This window comes from Microcaecilia unicolor, chromosome 13 (assembly GCF_901765095.1).
Source record: "Microcaecilia unicolor chromosome 13, aMicUni1.1, whole genome shotgun sequence".
Classification (NCBI taxonomy): Eukaryota; Metazoa; Chordata; class Amphibia; order Gymnophiona; family Siphonopidae; genus Microcaecilia; species Microcaecilia unicolor.
The window spans coordinates 51,659,631-51,678,243 of NC_044043.1; the positions used below are offsets into that span (position 1 = coordinate 51,659,631).

The 18,613-nt window shown below is 44.1% G+C and overlaps 1 protein-coding gene across 1 annotated transcript in view; it reads right to left on the reverse strand.

Moving 5' to 3' along the window:
• The window catches only part of DOC2B (double C2 domain beta), a 345,932-nt gene that overhangs the window by 220,024 nt on the left and 107,295 nt on the right, over window positions 1-18,613 (reverse strand). The window contains exon 2 of the mRNA XM_030222362.1: window positions 1,188-1,267. Within this exon, the coding sequence (XP_030078222.1) occupies window positions 1,188-1,267 (80 nt within the window). The remainder of the gene's footprint in view (window positions 1-1,187; window positions 1,268-18,613) is intronic.

Consider the following 18,613-nt stretch of genomic DNA (forward strand, 5'->3'; position numbering starts at 1 on the left):
ACCCATTAGTGCCCAATGTTCCCATAATAAGCTATATGGGAACATCGGCCACTAATGGGTTAAGACGGAGAAGGCAAGATGTGTAGGGTTCCATTGTCAAAATGTTTCACTTTTTTTTTTTTTTTTTTTTTTACACAAAATCTTCCTGCAGATAAAGGAGGTGTAAATGACTGTGGGTGAGTTTTCCCAAACCTACAGGCAGAAATGGCTGCAGACTTTGCAACCCACCAGTACAAAGTCTGCAGTTCACCCTCTTAGTATCTCCTAGTCCTACATGTAAAATTTAGACACACCCACCACAAGTGTTTTACAATTTTCTCTTAAACATGCATCTTAAACCAGATATCAGGGGTTAAATATTCAGCCAGTGGATGTAGGTAATTTCTGGACACCAGCACTGAATATCCGGGTATGTATGGATGGTCGGCATTCAACCAGTGAAGTGCTAATATTTAGCCTTAACCACTTAAGTTAAACTGGCCAAAGATGGGACTGCTATTTATATGGCCCTATTTGGCCAACTAACTTAAGTGGTTAAGGGCTGAATATTGGCATTTAACTGGTAAAGTGCCAACTCTGCCCCCGGACCACCCACTGAATAGCTGGTTTCATGCCACTGACTATCAGCGTATAGCAGTGGAGTAGCTAAGGGCGGGCCTGGGTGGGCACAGGCCCACCCAGTCAGCAGCCCATGAGGCCCCCAAAAGTCTTCAGTGGTAGTGCCTCACTACTCTCTCGCCCTCTTCTTCACTTCTGGCCTGGCATCTGCCTGTCTCTCTACCCCCCCTCCCAGTCTACCTCAGAGACTGCCGGTGGCATCCTGTGCCGGCCCTGCAGGCTTCTCTCTATCATGTCCTGCCCTCAGTGATGTCACTTCTTGGTAGAGAGAAGCCTGCAGGGCCGGCACAGGTTGCCTATAGGAATTGCTATGGACAACAGCTCTGAGGTACGACCGGGGGAGGGGATTCAGAGAGAAATGGGCAGACGTCGGGTCATTAATATATTGTATGTATGTACAGGGGTAGGGGTGGGGGTGAGAAGGGCCCACCCAGGTTAACTCTTGGCCCACCCAAAATGTCAGGTCTGCCTACGCCCCTGGCGTATAGTCCGGCACAGGCAATTTAACGAATTGCTTTGAATATTGGCCCCAATGTTGTTATGATATGTGAACTGCAGTGGGAACATACCTTGGCCTTGCTGATTGTACAGTGCAAAGCGTTGTTTTCTTGATCATACAGCAAGCTAAAATCTAACGTCCCCAGGGTGGCTGGAAAAAAAAAAGACGAGAGAACATCATTAGCTTTAGCTGCCAGGCAACTCTTATTTTGCTTTTAGCAGCATGAATGTAATGGATTTACTGCTGGCAACGACACACAAGCCTCAAAAGCAATGGAAAGAGAGGAGACTAGAAACATGACCCCTTGCTCAAGATACTTGATAAGGCAATAATCAAGCTTACAAGCAGAGGAAGATGGAACTAGTGCAATAGGAAGTTAATGCTAGGGAAGAGGGGACATGTGCTCCATTGCACTCTGTTCCCCTAATTCTATAACCTTAGTATCTAAATGTAAGAACATAAGCGTTGCTAAACTGGGACAGACCAAATGTCCATCAAGCCCAGTATTCTGTTTCCAACAGTGGCCAATCTAGGTCACAAGTACTTTGCAAGATCCCAGAACAGTGAAACAGATTTTATGCTGCTTATCTTAGAAATAAGCAGTGGTTTTCACAAGTCCGTCATAATAAGGGTTTATGGACTTTTCTTTTAGGAAATTATCCAAACCTTTTTTAAACCCTGCTAAGCTAACTGCTTTTAAGAACATAAGAATAGCCATACTAGGTCAGACCAACGGTCCATCTAGCCCAGTACCCTGCTTCCAACAGTGACCAATCCAGGTCACAAGCACCTGGCAGAAACCACTTTCTCTGACAACAAATTCACACAAAGGGGCCTTTTTACTAAGCTGTTCTAGTAAATAAGCTTAGCATGCCTTTACACGGGTCTTTCCCATGCACTAAACCCATTTCTAGTATGGTCGTAAAGTAGCCTTTTTTTCCAGCTGTTGAATTTCTGGCTGTGCACTGTTACCATTAACACGTGGCTATTTTAAAACATTAACATGGGAGCACTTACTGCCTCCTATTTTGGACACAGTAAGGACTTCTGCATTAAGGCTGCTTTTTTCAGATATACGTGCTGTCAGCACAGAAACTGAATAGCACTTTCATGCCCCTTCTCCAAAATAATAAATACCACACAGTTAGCGTACACAAATGGCAAGACTAATGCAGAACGCTTTAACGCATTCCTCATCAGGCCACTTTTGCACCTAACACAGCTTAATAAAAGGGCCCCTAAGATTATAGCATACTAGGACTTACGCATGTGAATGTAACATTCGCATGCGCAAGTGTTAGGTATTCAATATTGTGAGCACACAAATAGCACAGGGCCAGATTCTATAAATGGCACTGAGAAATGGGCACCAGAAAAGATTGATACTAAGTGCGATATTATAAGGGGCATATGCTCTTTATAGAATCATGCTTAGCGCCGATTTCCGTGCCTTAACTTTGGGTGCCAGATTACGCCTGCTGAAATCTGGTGTAAGTGCTGGTGTCCAAGTTGGGAGCGGAGACCCAGCAGTGGCGTAGCAAGGGCGGGGCGGTAGGGGTGGTCCACCCCGGGTGCACGCTGCTGGAGGGTGCTTCAATATTGTGTTTTCAATTTCTTGAGATAGGAAGGTTTCCTGGATTCCTGCAGAGCTTGCCTGTTCCTCGTTATTGAAAAATGAGGTAGTGAAACAGCACCACCCACTGGCACGACTGTAGGTGGAGGACTCCTGCTCAGCTTTGAGGGAACAGTGGTCACAGTCTTCACAGGTTCTCTTCTTCAGACATGAACAGAAAGAAGGAACCCCCAGGGTCTGAAAAACTCATGTCCAGTAACATCTCCTGAGGATTCTCATGTTGGGCCAGAATAATTCAAACCAGGAAGATATTAATGTTCACCCCCCCCCCCCCAAAAAAAAAGCAATAAAACCTCTGGCTGAAACTCACCAAGTTTATATCAAAACTGCCTCCACTGTGTGGTGCATGTTACCTTAAAATTGCATTGCTGGTGAATTTCAGTAGTTTAATTCCACTTAATATTTCTGAGCTGGAAAAAACTGAAAAAGTCATTATGGATCTACATCCACTAGTTCTGGGCCATAAATAACGAAACAAAATATTCTCCCTATCCACTGGCACTGGCCTCATCTGTAGCGAAAATCAATAAACAGCAAACTTCTATCAAAAACTGAGAAAGAAGGAAATGGTACAAATCCCTGCTATGTACCACACTGCACACTGTGCCAACATATATCAGAAAACCCCACAGTACTCGGCATGGAAAGGACATTCGACAAACTCATCTCTAATGTAGTATACATTATTCTATGGATTCTGACTAAGCCTTGCTTTCCTACCTTTTGTCTCTATCCTTATCATAGTATTTAACTTAAAGGCCCTTTTAATAAAGTGTACTAAAATCTGGGCTTAGAGCATTTTTAACACAGGATTTTACACCTTTTCGGGGTGTTCCTTCTTATTTTTTTTTTATTGCAGATCATACGTTAATATAACCATTAGTATGCAGTACCTGCAGGACGTTAATGTGGTTCCACTTACTGCCTCCTATAAAGTTACTCTAGGCCAGTGGTTCTCAACCAAATCCTTGGGATACACCCAGTCAGGTTTTCAGGATGTCCACAAGGAATAGGTAGGAGATAGATTTGAATGTACTACCTCCATTGTATGCAAATCCATCTCATGCATATTCATTGAAACCTGACTTGTTCAGTTGGGGGCTACTTTCATTTTGAGATATCCTTGCAAATTTGTCATTAAGTACCATTCGGTAAAATATGTCTTTTATGATCCTTCTCATCTTACAGCTTTTTTACCAGCTAAAAGAATTATTGGGGTATCCCAATAATAGCTCTCTTTATAATTTAATTAAACTGGAATCTTTAGGTTTGTCAGACGAAGAAAATTCCTTTATTTTTTTCCTATAATTGAATTTCCATTGTTTAACATCTTGGATCCAAAACTGTGGACTTGAGTTATGACTGACAGAAAATGTTTTCTTTTTTTTTTTAAATCTATTTTCTTTTCTTTTTAGCATAATTGCATAATGTTGTGTCAGGTCATACTTTTCTGTACAAGTATTTTTGTGCTTGATTAATTTTGAGATTTTGATAAATAAATAAACTCCTTGAAGCATAACCGATCGGACACTTTGGCTTTTTAACTCTCTACCAAAAATAGTCTTACTGTCTCTGACACCTCCTCATCACTCCAGTGCATCAGACCTTACCCACTGTATCTTCTGACAATATCATCATTTATTCAAACCTGCTCATTCTAAGGCCAATGCGTGCTACAATTTAGCATACAAATTAACTCATTGGGTAAAACACATTAACTCATGGTGCAGTACATAAAATTTACGCATTGGGGACGGACATAATCCAAAACGTTTTGTTTCATTTTGTTTCCCATGTCATGGGCAGCTTTGTTTATTTTGAGCCCAATATTACAAACAATTTATAGAATACAATTAGTTCCACATGGATTTTTTAGGCGTCATATATGAAATCTGGCCCCATATATAGAATCCAGGGGAAAATATGGTTTTTTTTGTGCACATTTTCATTTAACGACATGAGATATGTTTTTGCAAATGACAACCCATCTCCTCTATGCACTAATAAAAGAAGTGCACAGGGTGTCTGAACTTAGTGCAAGTTTTACATTTCAAAAGGAGCTAAAACGTTTGTGCACTTTTGGGGATTATTATGAACCTGTTTTATAAAAGCAGATACAGTAGATACTTATGCTGCCCTTATAAAGGGGGATAAAGAAGCACCACTTTGCGAATAGATGCGTTGTTATAAAATCAGCCCTTTCGGGTTCTGGAAAATTTCTCTTAACTTGTGAAAGTCATTTCTTAGGTTAGAGTTTTTGGCATGTTCATTTTTCAGAGGCAGAAATGTTCTCCCATGAAAAAACCGTTAGTATTAGCTGCCAATAAACCTATATTGAAAGCCCCTGGCGCTAAACCAGAGTTATTAATCGCTTGTTCAGTTCAACAAAAATTGTCATGGGTGAACAGCTAGCTCAAAATATTTCTTGTTAATTTTCACCTTTATATCTCTATCTATCTATATATATATAATTGTGTCTGCAGAGAGTTTTTCTAAAAGATGGTGAAAGAGCTGACAGCAATACACGTTCAGAGTTTCATTATCATCAGTAACAAAACAAGCAAAAAAAAAAAAAAAGAGCTGATGTCCATAAAACACCAACAGCCTACAGGGATATGCATTTACATTTTAAGAAATTGCAACAACACATGCTCACTTCATTTCAAAACTTAGAGGTCTTTTCACTAAGCTGCAGTAGAAGGTGGCCTTTGCATGCCCTTAGCGGGCAGTGCTGCTGAATAGCCCCTCTGACCGCCATTGCACTGTCTGAACAGAGCCAGGGCAGTCCAGGGGCAGGGTCAACGTGGTCCTGGATGTTACCTGGGCGCCAGTAATATTTATTTATTGCATTTGTATCCCACATTTTCCCACCTATTTGTAGGCTCAATGTGGCTTACATTATGCCGTAGTAGCGATCGCCGTTATCGGAATGAGAAATACAGAGTGGTATTGCATTAAAGTTCACAAGTGACAGAGTACTTTAAGCAGTCAGGTATAGAGAGTTCATTTCCGGAATGAGAAATAAAGTGGTATTGCGCTAAAGTTCAATGGTGACAGAGTAAATTAAGCAATCAAGTATCGAGGGTTCAGTTTTGTCCAGTTCTGGTATAAGTTTAGTTATCTGGAATTTAGGATCGATCATTGTGGTATGCCTTTTTGAACAGGTTGGGTTTTAGTGATCAGACTTATAACTGTTGGAAGGGGTTGGGGGAACGGGCAGGGGATAGGTAAGCCTTGTGGGGCCCTTATGCAGGTATGGGCAGCTCCTTGAAGTCACCTAGGTGCGCCAAAATTCAGCGGCAGCACCCAAACAACTACGCAGACATAGTTAAAAACTACATTTTATGTGGTCCTTCTGGCCCAGCTGGTTATCTGGGTACCAGCATTAAAAATGGGCAGCACCCAGATACTTTCCGGGTCCACCCTGACTCTGCCCCTGGACTGCCTCACCACAAGCCACAGTGTCACTGATATTCAGGCAACTATCTCGTAGGTGCCGCTAATATCCAGATCTGGCCCAGTAACTTAATTTGATAAGACCCTTTTCTATTCAGCTATGTCCTGCTAAATATCGGATCCAAATATTTTCGGAGCAAGCCCATTTAGACAGAAGCAGAGATGGCCAAGGGTGAACCATACTTAAGGCCTAAAGCATTAGATTTTTCCACAGTGCGTCTAGGACATACGTTTAGAAAGACTCAAGTGGAGGAGTAGCCAAGAGGTTAGAGCTCCAGGCTTGACACCCAGGGGTGCCTGCTCCTTCTGATCTTAAGCCACCCAACCCTCCATCGCCCCAAGTACAGATTGTGAGCCCTCCAAGGAGAGGGATATAATTTCTATACCCAAATGTAACTCAGCTTGAGCTAGTAGTGGAAAAGTAATTAACAAAACAGAATAAAATATTTGTTTTTTCTTTAGAACCTATTTAGTGCCAGAGTCCGCATAGGTAATGAGGCTTAAATAGTAGTCATATCTCTGCCCAATTAGACACAAGGATATGGCACTGAACAACAGCCATACTCACATTAACTTCTGGGCATCTCCACGGACCTGGATATTCAATGTCAGTGCCCAGACATGGCCTGGAACTCAGGCTTTTGTTTTTTTGTTTTTTAATGTTATCCCCTTCTTTGTTAAAGGCAGCATGTAGCTAGGGATTCCCATGTGTCAAGACTTTATAACCAGTGTTGCCAGATGGAAAAATTTTTCCACAACCCAAACCAGCCCCAAAAACCGCACAAAGTCATTTGCATATGAATGACATCATCAATATTAATGATGTCAATTTGCATATGAATGACATCATTAATAAAGATTAATGAGGCCATTTGCATACAAATGACGTCATTAAGCCCACCTCCGTGGGGCTTCTATTGGCTGCAGCCATGCGAAAAAACTGCGGCGGGGCAAAAAAAAAGCTGCCCAAAATCCCGCAACCCGCACACAGCGTGAAAAAGCTGCAGTTGGTCGCGGAAAGGAGCCCAATTGGGCAAGAAACCCACAGCCCTGGCAACTTTGTTTATAACTTGTTTGGTCTTAGAGAATGCAAAGTTGTTTACTGGTAACAGGGGTTTTCCCACTCTGGCCAGTGATGTCATCCCTGTGTCAGGATTATGTAATTGCTCTAATTTGAGAACATCAGTGATGATCTGAGGCTAACCTTTTACTAAGCTGTGGTAAACGCTAGTATGAGCTTACCGCAGCTTAAAATGGTTCACTGTGGGATGCGCTCAGGGAGTCTTTTACGAAGGTGCACTGAAAAGTGCGCTGCGCTGGTGCAGATGCGTGTATTGGATTGCGCTGTCCATTTTTCAGCAAAATCAAAATTGGCGCACGTCCATTTTGGGCCTGAGAATTTACCACACATTAACCAGGCAGTAATCGTCAGCGCACATACAATGCCGATTACCGCATGGCTAGCGCCACGTGACGGAAAATAAAATCGGGCCAAGTGATAGCCAGGTGGTAGTCCTGAATTGGCGCACACTGGGTCCGCGTAGGAGCCTACGTGTCTTAGTAAAGGGCCCCTCAGTCTTGTGATAAGTTCCAAATCTGCACACAGTAACCGTGCACTAAAAAATATTTTAACATTTTTCTTGGAAGGGGCAAGTCTGGGGGCGGAGAGTGGGTATTTCTGTGCTAATCAGCACACCTACATTACTACATACTGATTAGCGCAGGATTAGTGCATGAGCCTTTACAGCCTACAACACAGATGTCAGTAAGTGCTCACAAGCTGATTTTTTTTTTTAATGGCCACATACTAATGGCTGGTCCAGGAAGGTACAAGAGGTGATCCATCCATCTGTGGAGCCTTCAAGAGGAACTGATTTCATGATACCGAATATGGGACTTACAAAAAGACTAACCCCCCCCCCCCCCCCCCATATTCAGCACTATTTAACCGGCCAGAATGGTTGCTGACCGGTGAAACAGCACTTAACTGTCTATCTGCTGATATTCAGTGGGGATAACCGGCTATTCTCTGCTGAATATCCCTGGTTAGTGGCTAGCAGATAGCCAGTTATATCGCCCAATATAACCAGCTATCCGTCAATTCTTAAAGCTGGTTTAGAGGCCGTATTTGGCCACGTGAAAACATGGGACATGTTTGGCTATTTAAAGATAAGTGGTTAAGTCTGAATATCAACTTAGCTGGTTATTTCTAATCCGGACAAAAATAAACCAGATATTCAATGCCGATCACCAGAAACGACCCAGCATTGAATATCTGGACTCAGTACCGACTGTGAGAGTTAGCCAGTCTAACTCCCGCGCTCTGAATATCGGCCCCTTTAAGTTACTACAAAACTGATTTACTTCTACTGCTGTTGTGTGCATTTTTTAATTGAGGAATTTCACCAAAATAAATCTGATCTTTTATTCTACAGTAAAGAAGAGAATGGGAACTATGGGCTCACTAACCTTGGTGGTAAGTACATATTTAGTTATTTATTGGGGTTTATGAAGAGATTCACCCAAGTTCAAGAATGATGGTATATGTTTGGGGAATCCACTGCATTACAGAATCCAAGGCAGTGTGGTTTTACCACAGGCAGGTCTTAGCAGAATGATTGAGTGATCAGAGAATTGGATCAGGGGAGACCTTGATCATTATGAACTTGAATTTCAGTAAGGAAAACCCCATAAGAACATAAGCATTGCCATAGTGGGAAAGATCAAAGGTCCATTAAGCCCAAGATCCTGTTCCCAACAATGGCCAATCCAGGTCACAACTACTTGGCAAGATCCCAAAAGAATAAAACAGATTTTATGCTGCTTATCCTAGAAATAAGCAGTGAAGTTTCCCAAGTCCATCTTAATAATGGCTTATTGACTTTTTCTTTTAGGAAATTATCCAAACCTTTTTAAACCCTGCTACGCTAACTGCTTTTACCACATTCTTTGGCAATGAATTCCAGAGTTTAATTACATGTTAAGTAAGAAATATTTTCTCTAATTTGTTTTAAATTTACTACCTAGTAGCCTCAGTGCATGCCCCCTAGTCCTTGTATTTTTAGAAAGAGTAAACTAGTGATTCACATCTACCTGTTCTACTTCACTCAAAATTTTATAACCTCTATCTGATGACACACAAGAATCAAGTCCATTTCTGGCTGCTTGCTTTCTTTGCAACACAACACAAGGACTTTGCACCAAAGCCAATAGTATGAACATTATTCCCACAGCATAGAAAGCTCCTCTATTATGTTATCAGCAGACTTTATTGCGTTGTATATACAGGATACTGTGGTAGCAGTGAAACTTTTATTCAACACTGTCTGTGTATTAACAACATAATGAGGAATGACAACTTAATGCAAGACTTGCACGGCACGCTGATATCTGACTTTACATTACACAGCACAGATATTAGCGCACAAATCGATGGAAGTTGCAGATATCCTACACAGATATCCTCTAGATCTCAGATCTGGTGCACCACGCGGTCAATGAAAACAGCATCATCTGATTAAGATAACTTACAATTTATATAGGTCTCCAAAATTACATATGTTGGCCTTTGAATGATTTTTAATGTTTCAAGTTCATTTTGCCTTGTTTCACAAGAGTGATGATCCCCTTCAGCACATCGATTTAAGTAGCATCCAAAGATATCTCCATTATGGCACTTCATCTCTCTAACAGTATGAAATGTCTATATATGTGAAGGCATATTTCCAAAGCACTTAGACTTACAAAGTCACATGGAGGGGTATATTCGATATGATGTCTAAGTTCGACTTTGGACGTTTTGCAAACAACGTCCAAAATCTGAATAGCAAAGAGGTTCATTTTCAAAGAAATAAAAACGTCTTATTTTTTTTCCCAAAAATACTGTTTAGAACAAGGTTTTGTAATTTGGACATTTTGATATTTGGTCCATTTTCGGAAAAAAAAAAGTCCAAGTGCAAAACGCACAAAATCAAGCCATTAGGATGTAGAAGGAGCCAGCATTTTTACTAGACTGATCCCCCTGGCATCACAGGAAAGCAATAGGACACCCTAGGGGGCATTGCAGTGGACTTCATAAAATGCTCCCAGGTACACATCTCACCATTGCTCCCTTACCTTGTCTGCTGAGCCCCCCCAAACCCACCCCAAACCCACTACCCCCAGCTACATACCACTACCATAGCCCTTACGGGTGAAGGGGGCACCAATATGTGGGTACAGTGGGTTTCTGGTGAGTTGTGGAGGACTCACAGTTTCCTCCACAAATGTAACTGGTAGGGAGAGGTAGAAGCCTGGGTCCACCTGTCTGCAGTGCACTGCACAAAACACTAGACTACTCCAGGGACCTGCATGCTATTCTAATGGACCTAAGGGTGGTGTGGAGGGGCATTTTCGAATGGGGACGCCCATCTCTAAGGGCGCCCATCTCTAAGGACATCCCCGCGAAGGGGCGGGGCATCCCGTATTATCGAAACAAGATGGGCGTCCGTCTTTCGTATCGATAATACGGTCAGGGACGCCCAAATCTCAACATTTAGGTCAACCTAAGAAATGGTCGACCTAAATGTTGAGATGGTCGACCTTAGAGATGGACGACCTCGGTTTTCGCCGATAATGGAAACCGAGGATGCCCATCTAAAAAATGAAAGCCCTTTGGTCATGGGAGGAGCCAGCATTCATAGCGCACTGGTCCTCCTCAAATGCCAGGACACCAACCGGGCACCCTAGGGGGCACTGCAGTGGACTTCACAAATTGCTCCCAGGTGCATAGCTCCCTTACCTTTGGTGCTGAGCCCCCCAACCCCCCCCCCAAAAAAAAAACCACTCCCCACAACTGTACACCACTACCATAGCCCTAAGGGGTGGGGGGCACCTACATGTGGGTACAGGGGGTTTCGGGTGGGTTTTGGAGGGCTCACATTTACCACCACATGTGTAACAGGTAGGGGGGATGGGCCTGGGTCCGGCTGCCTGAAATGCACTGCACCCACTAAAAACTGCTCCAGAGACCTGCATACTGCTGTAATGGAGCTGCATATGACATTTGAGGCTGGCATAGAGGCTGGAAAAAATGTCTTTTAATTTTTTTTTTTGGGTGGGAGGGGGTTGGTGACCACTCGGGGAGTAAGAGGAGGTCATCCCCCATTCCCTCCGGTGGTCATCTGGTCAATTCGGTCAACATTTCGAGGCTTGATCGTGAAAAAAATTGGACCAAGTAAAGTCGGCCAAATGCTCGTCAGGGACATTCTTCTTTTTTCCATTATCGGCCGACAACGCCCATCTCTTAACCACACCCCTGTCCCGCCTTTGGTACACTGCCAACATGCCCCTGTGAAAGCGCAAAAACCCTCTGCGAAAAACTACACTGGCTCCCAATCAAAAAACGCATTACCTTCAAAATCTACACCATGGTTCACAAAATAATCTACGGTGAAGCCCCTGGATACATGACAGATTTGATCGACTTACCAACTAGAAACACATCAAAATCAACTCGAACATACCTAAATCTGCACTACCCAAACTGCAAAGGCCTCAAATACAAATCAACTTACGCATTCAGCTTTTCCTACATAAGCACACAACTCTGGAACACACTACCAAAAGCCTTCAAAGTGACACACGACCACCTAAATTTCCGGAAATCACTAAAAACTAACCTATTCAAAAAGGCATACCCCGCCGATCCAACCTAAATGCCTGATCTCTGCGACACAACAAAATTAAAGTAATGGACATAATTCAACTCTTCCGAAGCACATTCTCTAAATGTGAATGCGCCACATGAACTTTACCCTACCACACTAACACTTTGTATTTGTTCTCACCAGAGCCGGCAAACGCCTTCCGGTACCATGGAAGCCACATTGAGCCTACAAATATGTGGGAAAATGTGGGATACAAATGCTATAAAAAAATAAATAAATAAAATATCCTGCTTTAAAACCAAAGCAGGTTATAACACAAAATCATGACAGACAGAACATCATAATATAATACATTTTACACAAACACCCTAGAAGAAAGCTGCTTATTACATATCCTAGATCAACTCTCTAGAAGGGATTTCATAAAGAAATATGTTTTCAAATGTTTCATAAGTTGTCTACTGGAACAAAGTCTCAAATGTCCAGGCCAATGATTCCATACAATAGAAAAAGCTCGGCTACATGTATCGGCCAAACAACCGACAGGAATATACAATTGCTTAGCAGTTTCAGAACATAACACACACTTTGGTTGGTACATAGTGTGAGAAAGGGGGTGGCAGATCGGAGGGGTGGGGGACGAAAGGGCTACCTGTGCCCACCAGAGATCAAAAGAAGAAAGAGTGGGTCTATAAGAACTACAAGTCCCAGAAGCCCGAGCTGAGCAGGAAGCAGGAGGGGGAGGAGAAGTCCTCTCAGAAGGGAAAGGGAGGGGAGGTGGATTGGGAAATGAAGTCAGAGGAAGGGGATGAGGAACACCTGTGGGAGAAGGGAGTGGAGGAACAGATGGATTGGCAGGGAGGGGAGGGGGGAGGGGAATCAGAGGAAATGGATATATCAGCCTTTGCTCAGGGCCATAGGGGGAGGAGAAAGAGTGCTGTGTGTACTGGATAACAAAAGGTATGAATTCCTTAACCCGGTGGGTGGTTGTCAGGAGTTTGTGCTGACAAATGAGGGAGGTGGGTCTCTAGGTGTAGCCAGTAGGAAGTGCTAACCTAGAGGAATTCATGCCATATGAGAAAACTTTGGAACTTTATAGACTTGCTTGAGAAAAGCTGAACTGTGTGCTAAACATTTGGTTTTGAATAGTGGCCCTAAAGAAAGGGGCCCATGCCAGGAACAGGGCCCGGGCCAGAGGCCAGGGCGGGGACTTAATAGCCGGACTGGAATTATTCTAGGCGGCTAGTCTACAAGGAGGGGGACTTCCCCCTGGAAACAGAGACTTGCCAGTAGCAAGAGGGGGTTGAACAAAGGGGGGTGGGCTACTGGTTGGAAAGGACACAACGGAGTAAGCCTGAGTGAGGTTTGCATAACTTACTAAGATTACAGCCAGCCCGGAGCGGGGCACTTAGAGCACCGACAGCTCGGAGAGAAGCCGAAGTCGGACATTGGTGCGGCTGGAGTGCCGGCAGCACGGAGGGGTGCAGCGGGCTTGCAGACAGCACGGAGAGGTGCCACTAGCGCGCAGACAGCCCGGAGGGGAGCTCCAGTCTGACAATAGATAAAGCATTCAAAAAATACTCTGGAACTATGGAGTAAACCCACTGATGAATTAAAAGCAATACTTTAAAAATCACACAAAATCTTACAGGTAACCAATGAAGCCTCTTCAAAATAGGTGTAATACGATCAGATCTTCATGTACCAGTAAGTAAACGTACAGCTGAATTTTGGACAAACAGCAGAGTCTGGGCTCTGGCAGTAGACATGCCCAAATAAAGAGAAGTACAAAAATCCAGTCTTGTTATGCAGTGGCGTAGCCAGAAGGCAATTTTTTGGTGGACCAACAAGTTGGATGGGTGGGCACTAGAGTTGCCAACTTTTTGAAAGAGAAAAAAAACCCAGCCACCTAATACACCCATGCTTTACCCCTACCCCACCCCATGCTGCACCTCTACCTCACTCCCCATTACTTCAATGAGGGTAGCAGTGCAGGCTTCAGTGGCCAATTAATTGAGAGCTAAAGGAAGTACAAGGAACTTCACTCTTCTTCAGCCCCCATTCAGCCAAGGTCCTCCAACACACATATGGTATTGAAAGCTAAACACTGAACGCCAAACACATTCTGCATCCAGAGCACCTCCTGGCCTTCCATCAATAATGGATGCAGAGCACAGCAAGGACATTTCCCCATAAAACTCACCATACAAACAAATTCTGGTAATCTCAATAATAGACATGTTGTAAAGTAATTTAAAAAAATCTACAAGCAAAAAACTCAGAATCTAGAGCAAATCTACCACGCCAGCACTAACTTCCAAAACAAGGATCCTCTACCTATGAAAAGCGGCTCTAAAATATTGATACATCTATCAAGAAAACTGAACAAGCCAAATTACTACAGAATGCTACATAGAAACTTCATGGTGACAGAATACCTCGGGGCCACGCACACAGAACACAAGAGCCAAATACAGAATAAGTGACCACAAACTCTATAAATATAAATTAAACTGAAACCCCAAGAAACCAGACCTTGCATGTAGTACAACACTAGAGAAACAAAAAAGAAAGGTATTTCCTCCTGTGCAAAATTTAAAGGTATCACATGCCAGGGATGATTTTTTTTTTTTTTTTTTTTTGGGGGGGGGGGGGGGGGTGCAAATAGGGCAATTGTGCTTGGCTTTCTGGCCAGAGAGAGCCCCAAGCCTGCCAGAAGCTGAAGAAGGTGTAGCCTGGTAATGGGCTTTGGGGTCCTCTCCTAGATTTCTTCCCTGGGCCCCAGCCATGTCTGACATATGCCAACTCTGACATAATCTAATCACAAAATAGAAATAAAAATAATTTTTGTACCTTTTTGTTGTCTGGTCATTTTATTTTTCATATCATATTGGTCCCTGTCTCTGGTTTCTGCTTCCCTGTGTCTTTCCTGTCCATTTGACATTTCTTCTGTCTCCATGTCCACCATCCATCTCCCATCTCTGTGTCCATATATTTCCTTATCCAGAATCTCCCGTGTTCATATCCCCGCAACCATCATCATTCCTTTGTGCACCCATGTACCCCATGCCCAGCATCTCCCATCTGTGTTCCTATTCTCCCTCTTGTCTGGTATCTCCCCTCTGTGTCCATTATATCTCTATTCCCATACCTCCTCCCCCCCATGTCCATTATATCTCTATTCCCATATCTCCCTCCCCAACCCCCATGCCAGGCATTGCCCCTATGTGCCCATATGCCATCCCAATACAACATCTCATCTGTATCCCTGTCCCCATGCTCCCATCCAATGCTCATCATCTCCCTTCTGTTTCTTTGTATCTCTCTATGTCCCCTTTCTCCCTCCCACACACTTCCTCTCTAACCAGCAACTTTCCTTCTCTCTTCCCTCCCCCTTATGCATCTGGTTCATTCTCCACTGTGGGTTCAGCATTTGACCCCCCCCCCCCCCATTCCTTTATCTCCTTGATCCAACATCCTTCTCCCTTTGCTCTAACACTAACCCTTCCCCCTCTCATAGGTCCAGTACTTCTCTCCCTTCGTTCTCACCCCCCTTGCAGGTCCACATCTCTCCCTCTTCCCTCCAGTGCTCCCCTGCATATCCAGCACCTCTCTCTCTTTGCTGCCGCCTCCCTTGCATGCCCAGCACCTCTCCCCCTCCAGCCTCCCTCCCCCACAAATCCAGCAGCTCTCTCCCTTCCCTCCCACACCCTCACCCAGCACATCTCTCCCTCCTACATATCCAGCACCTCTCTCCCTTCCCTCCCACCCACATATCCAGCACCTGTATCCCTTCCCTCCCACCCACATATCCAGCAACTCTATCCCTTCCCTCCAGCACCTCCTTACATGCCCAGCACCCTTCTCTCTGACCTCCCACCCACAAGCATACATGTCCAGGGCCCCTTCCCTCCCCTCCAACCCCCATGTCCAGCACCTCTCTCCCCTCCCACAGTTTAGGCACTGCCACCTCCATGTCTTCCTTACCCACCCACCCCCCACCCTTGCTGCGCGGCGCTTGCTCACTCAGAAGTTCCCTTATCAAACATTTTCTCCCCATTCCCCCTTCCCACCCTCCCCCTTGCAACATTACAACAATATCCAATCCATCCCTTCCCTCCCCTCCAACCCCCATGTCCAGCGCCTCTCTCCCCTCCCACAGTTCCGGCACCGCCAGGGCGCTACCTCCGTGTCTTCCTTACCCACCCGCCATCCTTGCCGCGGAACTTCTCTCTCTATGATCGCCGCCTAGCAGGAACTTCAAACAGCGCGTCAGCACTGTGTCAGAGCCTTCCTCTCTGCCGCGTCCCACGCTCCCACTCAGCCTGCGTAAACAGGAAGTTGCGTGAGATGCGTCAGAGAGGAAGGCTCTGACACAGTGCTGACGCGCTGTTTGAAGTTCCTGCTGGGCGGCGATCATAGAGAGAGAGCAAGTTCCGCGGCAAGGATGGCAGGTGGGTAAGGAAGACACGTAGGTAGCGGTGCCGGAACTGTGGGAGGGGAGAGAGAGGCGCCGGACATGCGAGGGTGGAGGGAAGGGAGGGAATTGGTTTGGGTGTAGCGCTTCTGGGTGGGCCTGAACCAAGACTGGACGGGCCAAGGCCCACCAAGGCCCACCCATAGCTACGCCCCTGTTATGACCAGGCTCTGCACGATTGTCCAAAAGTCAAAATCAGAAATTATTCCCTTCAATTTACTGAGAACACGAAGTTGGAAAAAAAGAAGTTGAAATTACATGGTGGATTAGCCTTTGCACAGATAATTTAGAGTCCAATATTACTCCCAAATTTACGGAGAAAGGGTTTGATCATAAAATCCACTCCCCGATATCTTAAAACAGAGGGTAGTGCAGGATCTAACTGCCTGCCAACATAAATAATTTCAGTTTTCGAAAGGTTTAAGGACAATCTATGCTGTTGCATCTAATCGGTAATCTTGTCAAAATATGTGGGGAGGGGGAAGGTTTGGTGCTGCAGCTACAGGTGGAAAGCACCACCACTGTGGCAGGTAGGAAAAGCACTTGTTCTGGCTGCTGGACATCTTCAGCTGGTGAGGCTTGGGGATCCCTGCCAGCTATAAGGGTGTCAGAATTTTCAGTGGGTCCGGACCATCCATGGCTATGCCCCTGGTTCAGTGGCAACTTAGGGCTCAGGCCCACCCAACAGTAGCACACATTTAACTGTAGCTGGTGGGGATCCCAAGCTGAAGACATCCTCCTGATGGTAACGAAAACGCTACTTTCCACAATACCGGCACCTGCACATGCTCAGTTTTCAGCGCATGCCTACTGCAGATTGGGGTGATTAAACGCCTGGTGCCCACCCACTTCTTGCCTAGGTCCACCCAAAATCTGTTGTCTGGCTACGCCCCTGCCCTGGTTAACATAGATATGATGCTAAAGATTTTCTACAATACATTTACAGTGAAATGGACCTTTGCATTTGTAAGTAAGCACATTTCTGCTCTTTACATTCCCATTTTTGTCTAAAGTGGTTTTCAAGAGACTTACAAATGAGGTTTCAAGAGAAACAGGAATTTTAAGGATTGTTGGCCAGGGGAGTAGCAGTTGATCACAACTAATCACCTTTTCTCTGCTTGCCGTATTCTCTTGTTTGATTCCTTGGCATTCTTTGCATTATCACATACCATGTAAATGAGTTTATCTTGTTGGGCAGACTGGATGGACCGTACAGGTCTTTATCTGCCGTCATTTACTATGCTCCTATGTAGTCAAAGTTCCAGACAAATGAAAAACACTGAATATCATCAGCATACATTCTAAAAGACAACCCCCCCCCCCCCCCCCCCATTTTTGAAACACCACACTCAAGGAGGACAAATACAAATTGAAAAGCAAAGCTGATAATGCTGACCCTTGCGGGATATTTATCAGAGATTGAATCACTAATCACTAATGACTACAAAAGATCTTTCCTGCAGATATGACCCAAACCATTGCAATACCTTACCTCTGATACCCAAATCATACAATACTTTTCAAAATAACATGGTCAACCATGTGAAATGCAGAGGCAATGTCCAACGTCACGAGACAAAAACAAATATTTTGATCCATGCCAAGTCTTATTTCATCTATCATAGATAACAACAAAAACTCAACACTATTCAGCAGGCATGCAAGAAACTGAAAGCCCCACCCAAGTCCTGCCCATGCTACGCCCATGGGTACACTCCACTGCAAAGACATGCTATGCAAGTAAAGCGGGCATTTCCAGAATAGCACTTAGGTGCCCTACTAGCACTTACATGAGTGTGTGCACACATATAAATGACACTCAACAAACACATCCTCCTTTTTCGGAACCAGTTGAAGGTATTTTTTTAAACAAGCCTTTGCTACAGTTCAATGCCTATAGACCTGATTGCTGTGTAATGCTGGTGCTGATTTGTATGTTTATTTTGTTTTATGTTGGTTTTATTATGTATGTGTTGTTTTATGATGAATTGATTATAACTGTAGTATTTTAAGCCGCCCAGAATAGTAGATGATGCAGATTCTACATTTTTGAAATAAATAAATATATATGAAAGTGTTAGTCTTCTAAACATGTACACGCGTAATAAGCATGTAAATGTGAGTGCCTAGGACATAGAATTGCCCTTTATCCCCCGGATTCTACATATGGTGACTAAATTTGCGCATGTCAATCATTGTTAATTTGCACACACAAATTAATTAATGAGCCAAACAACCAATTATTGCCGTTAATTGGTATTTACGCGTGCATCGTATTCTAT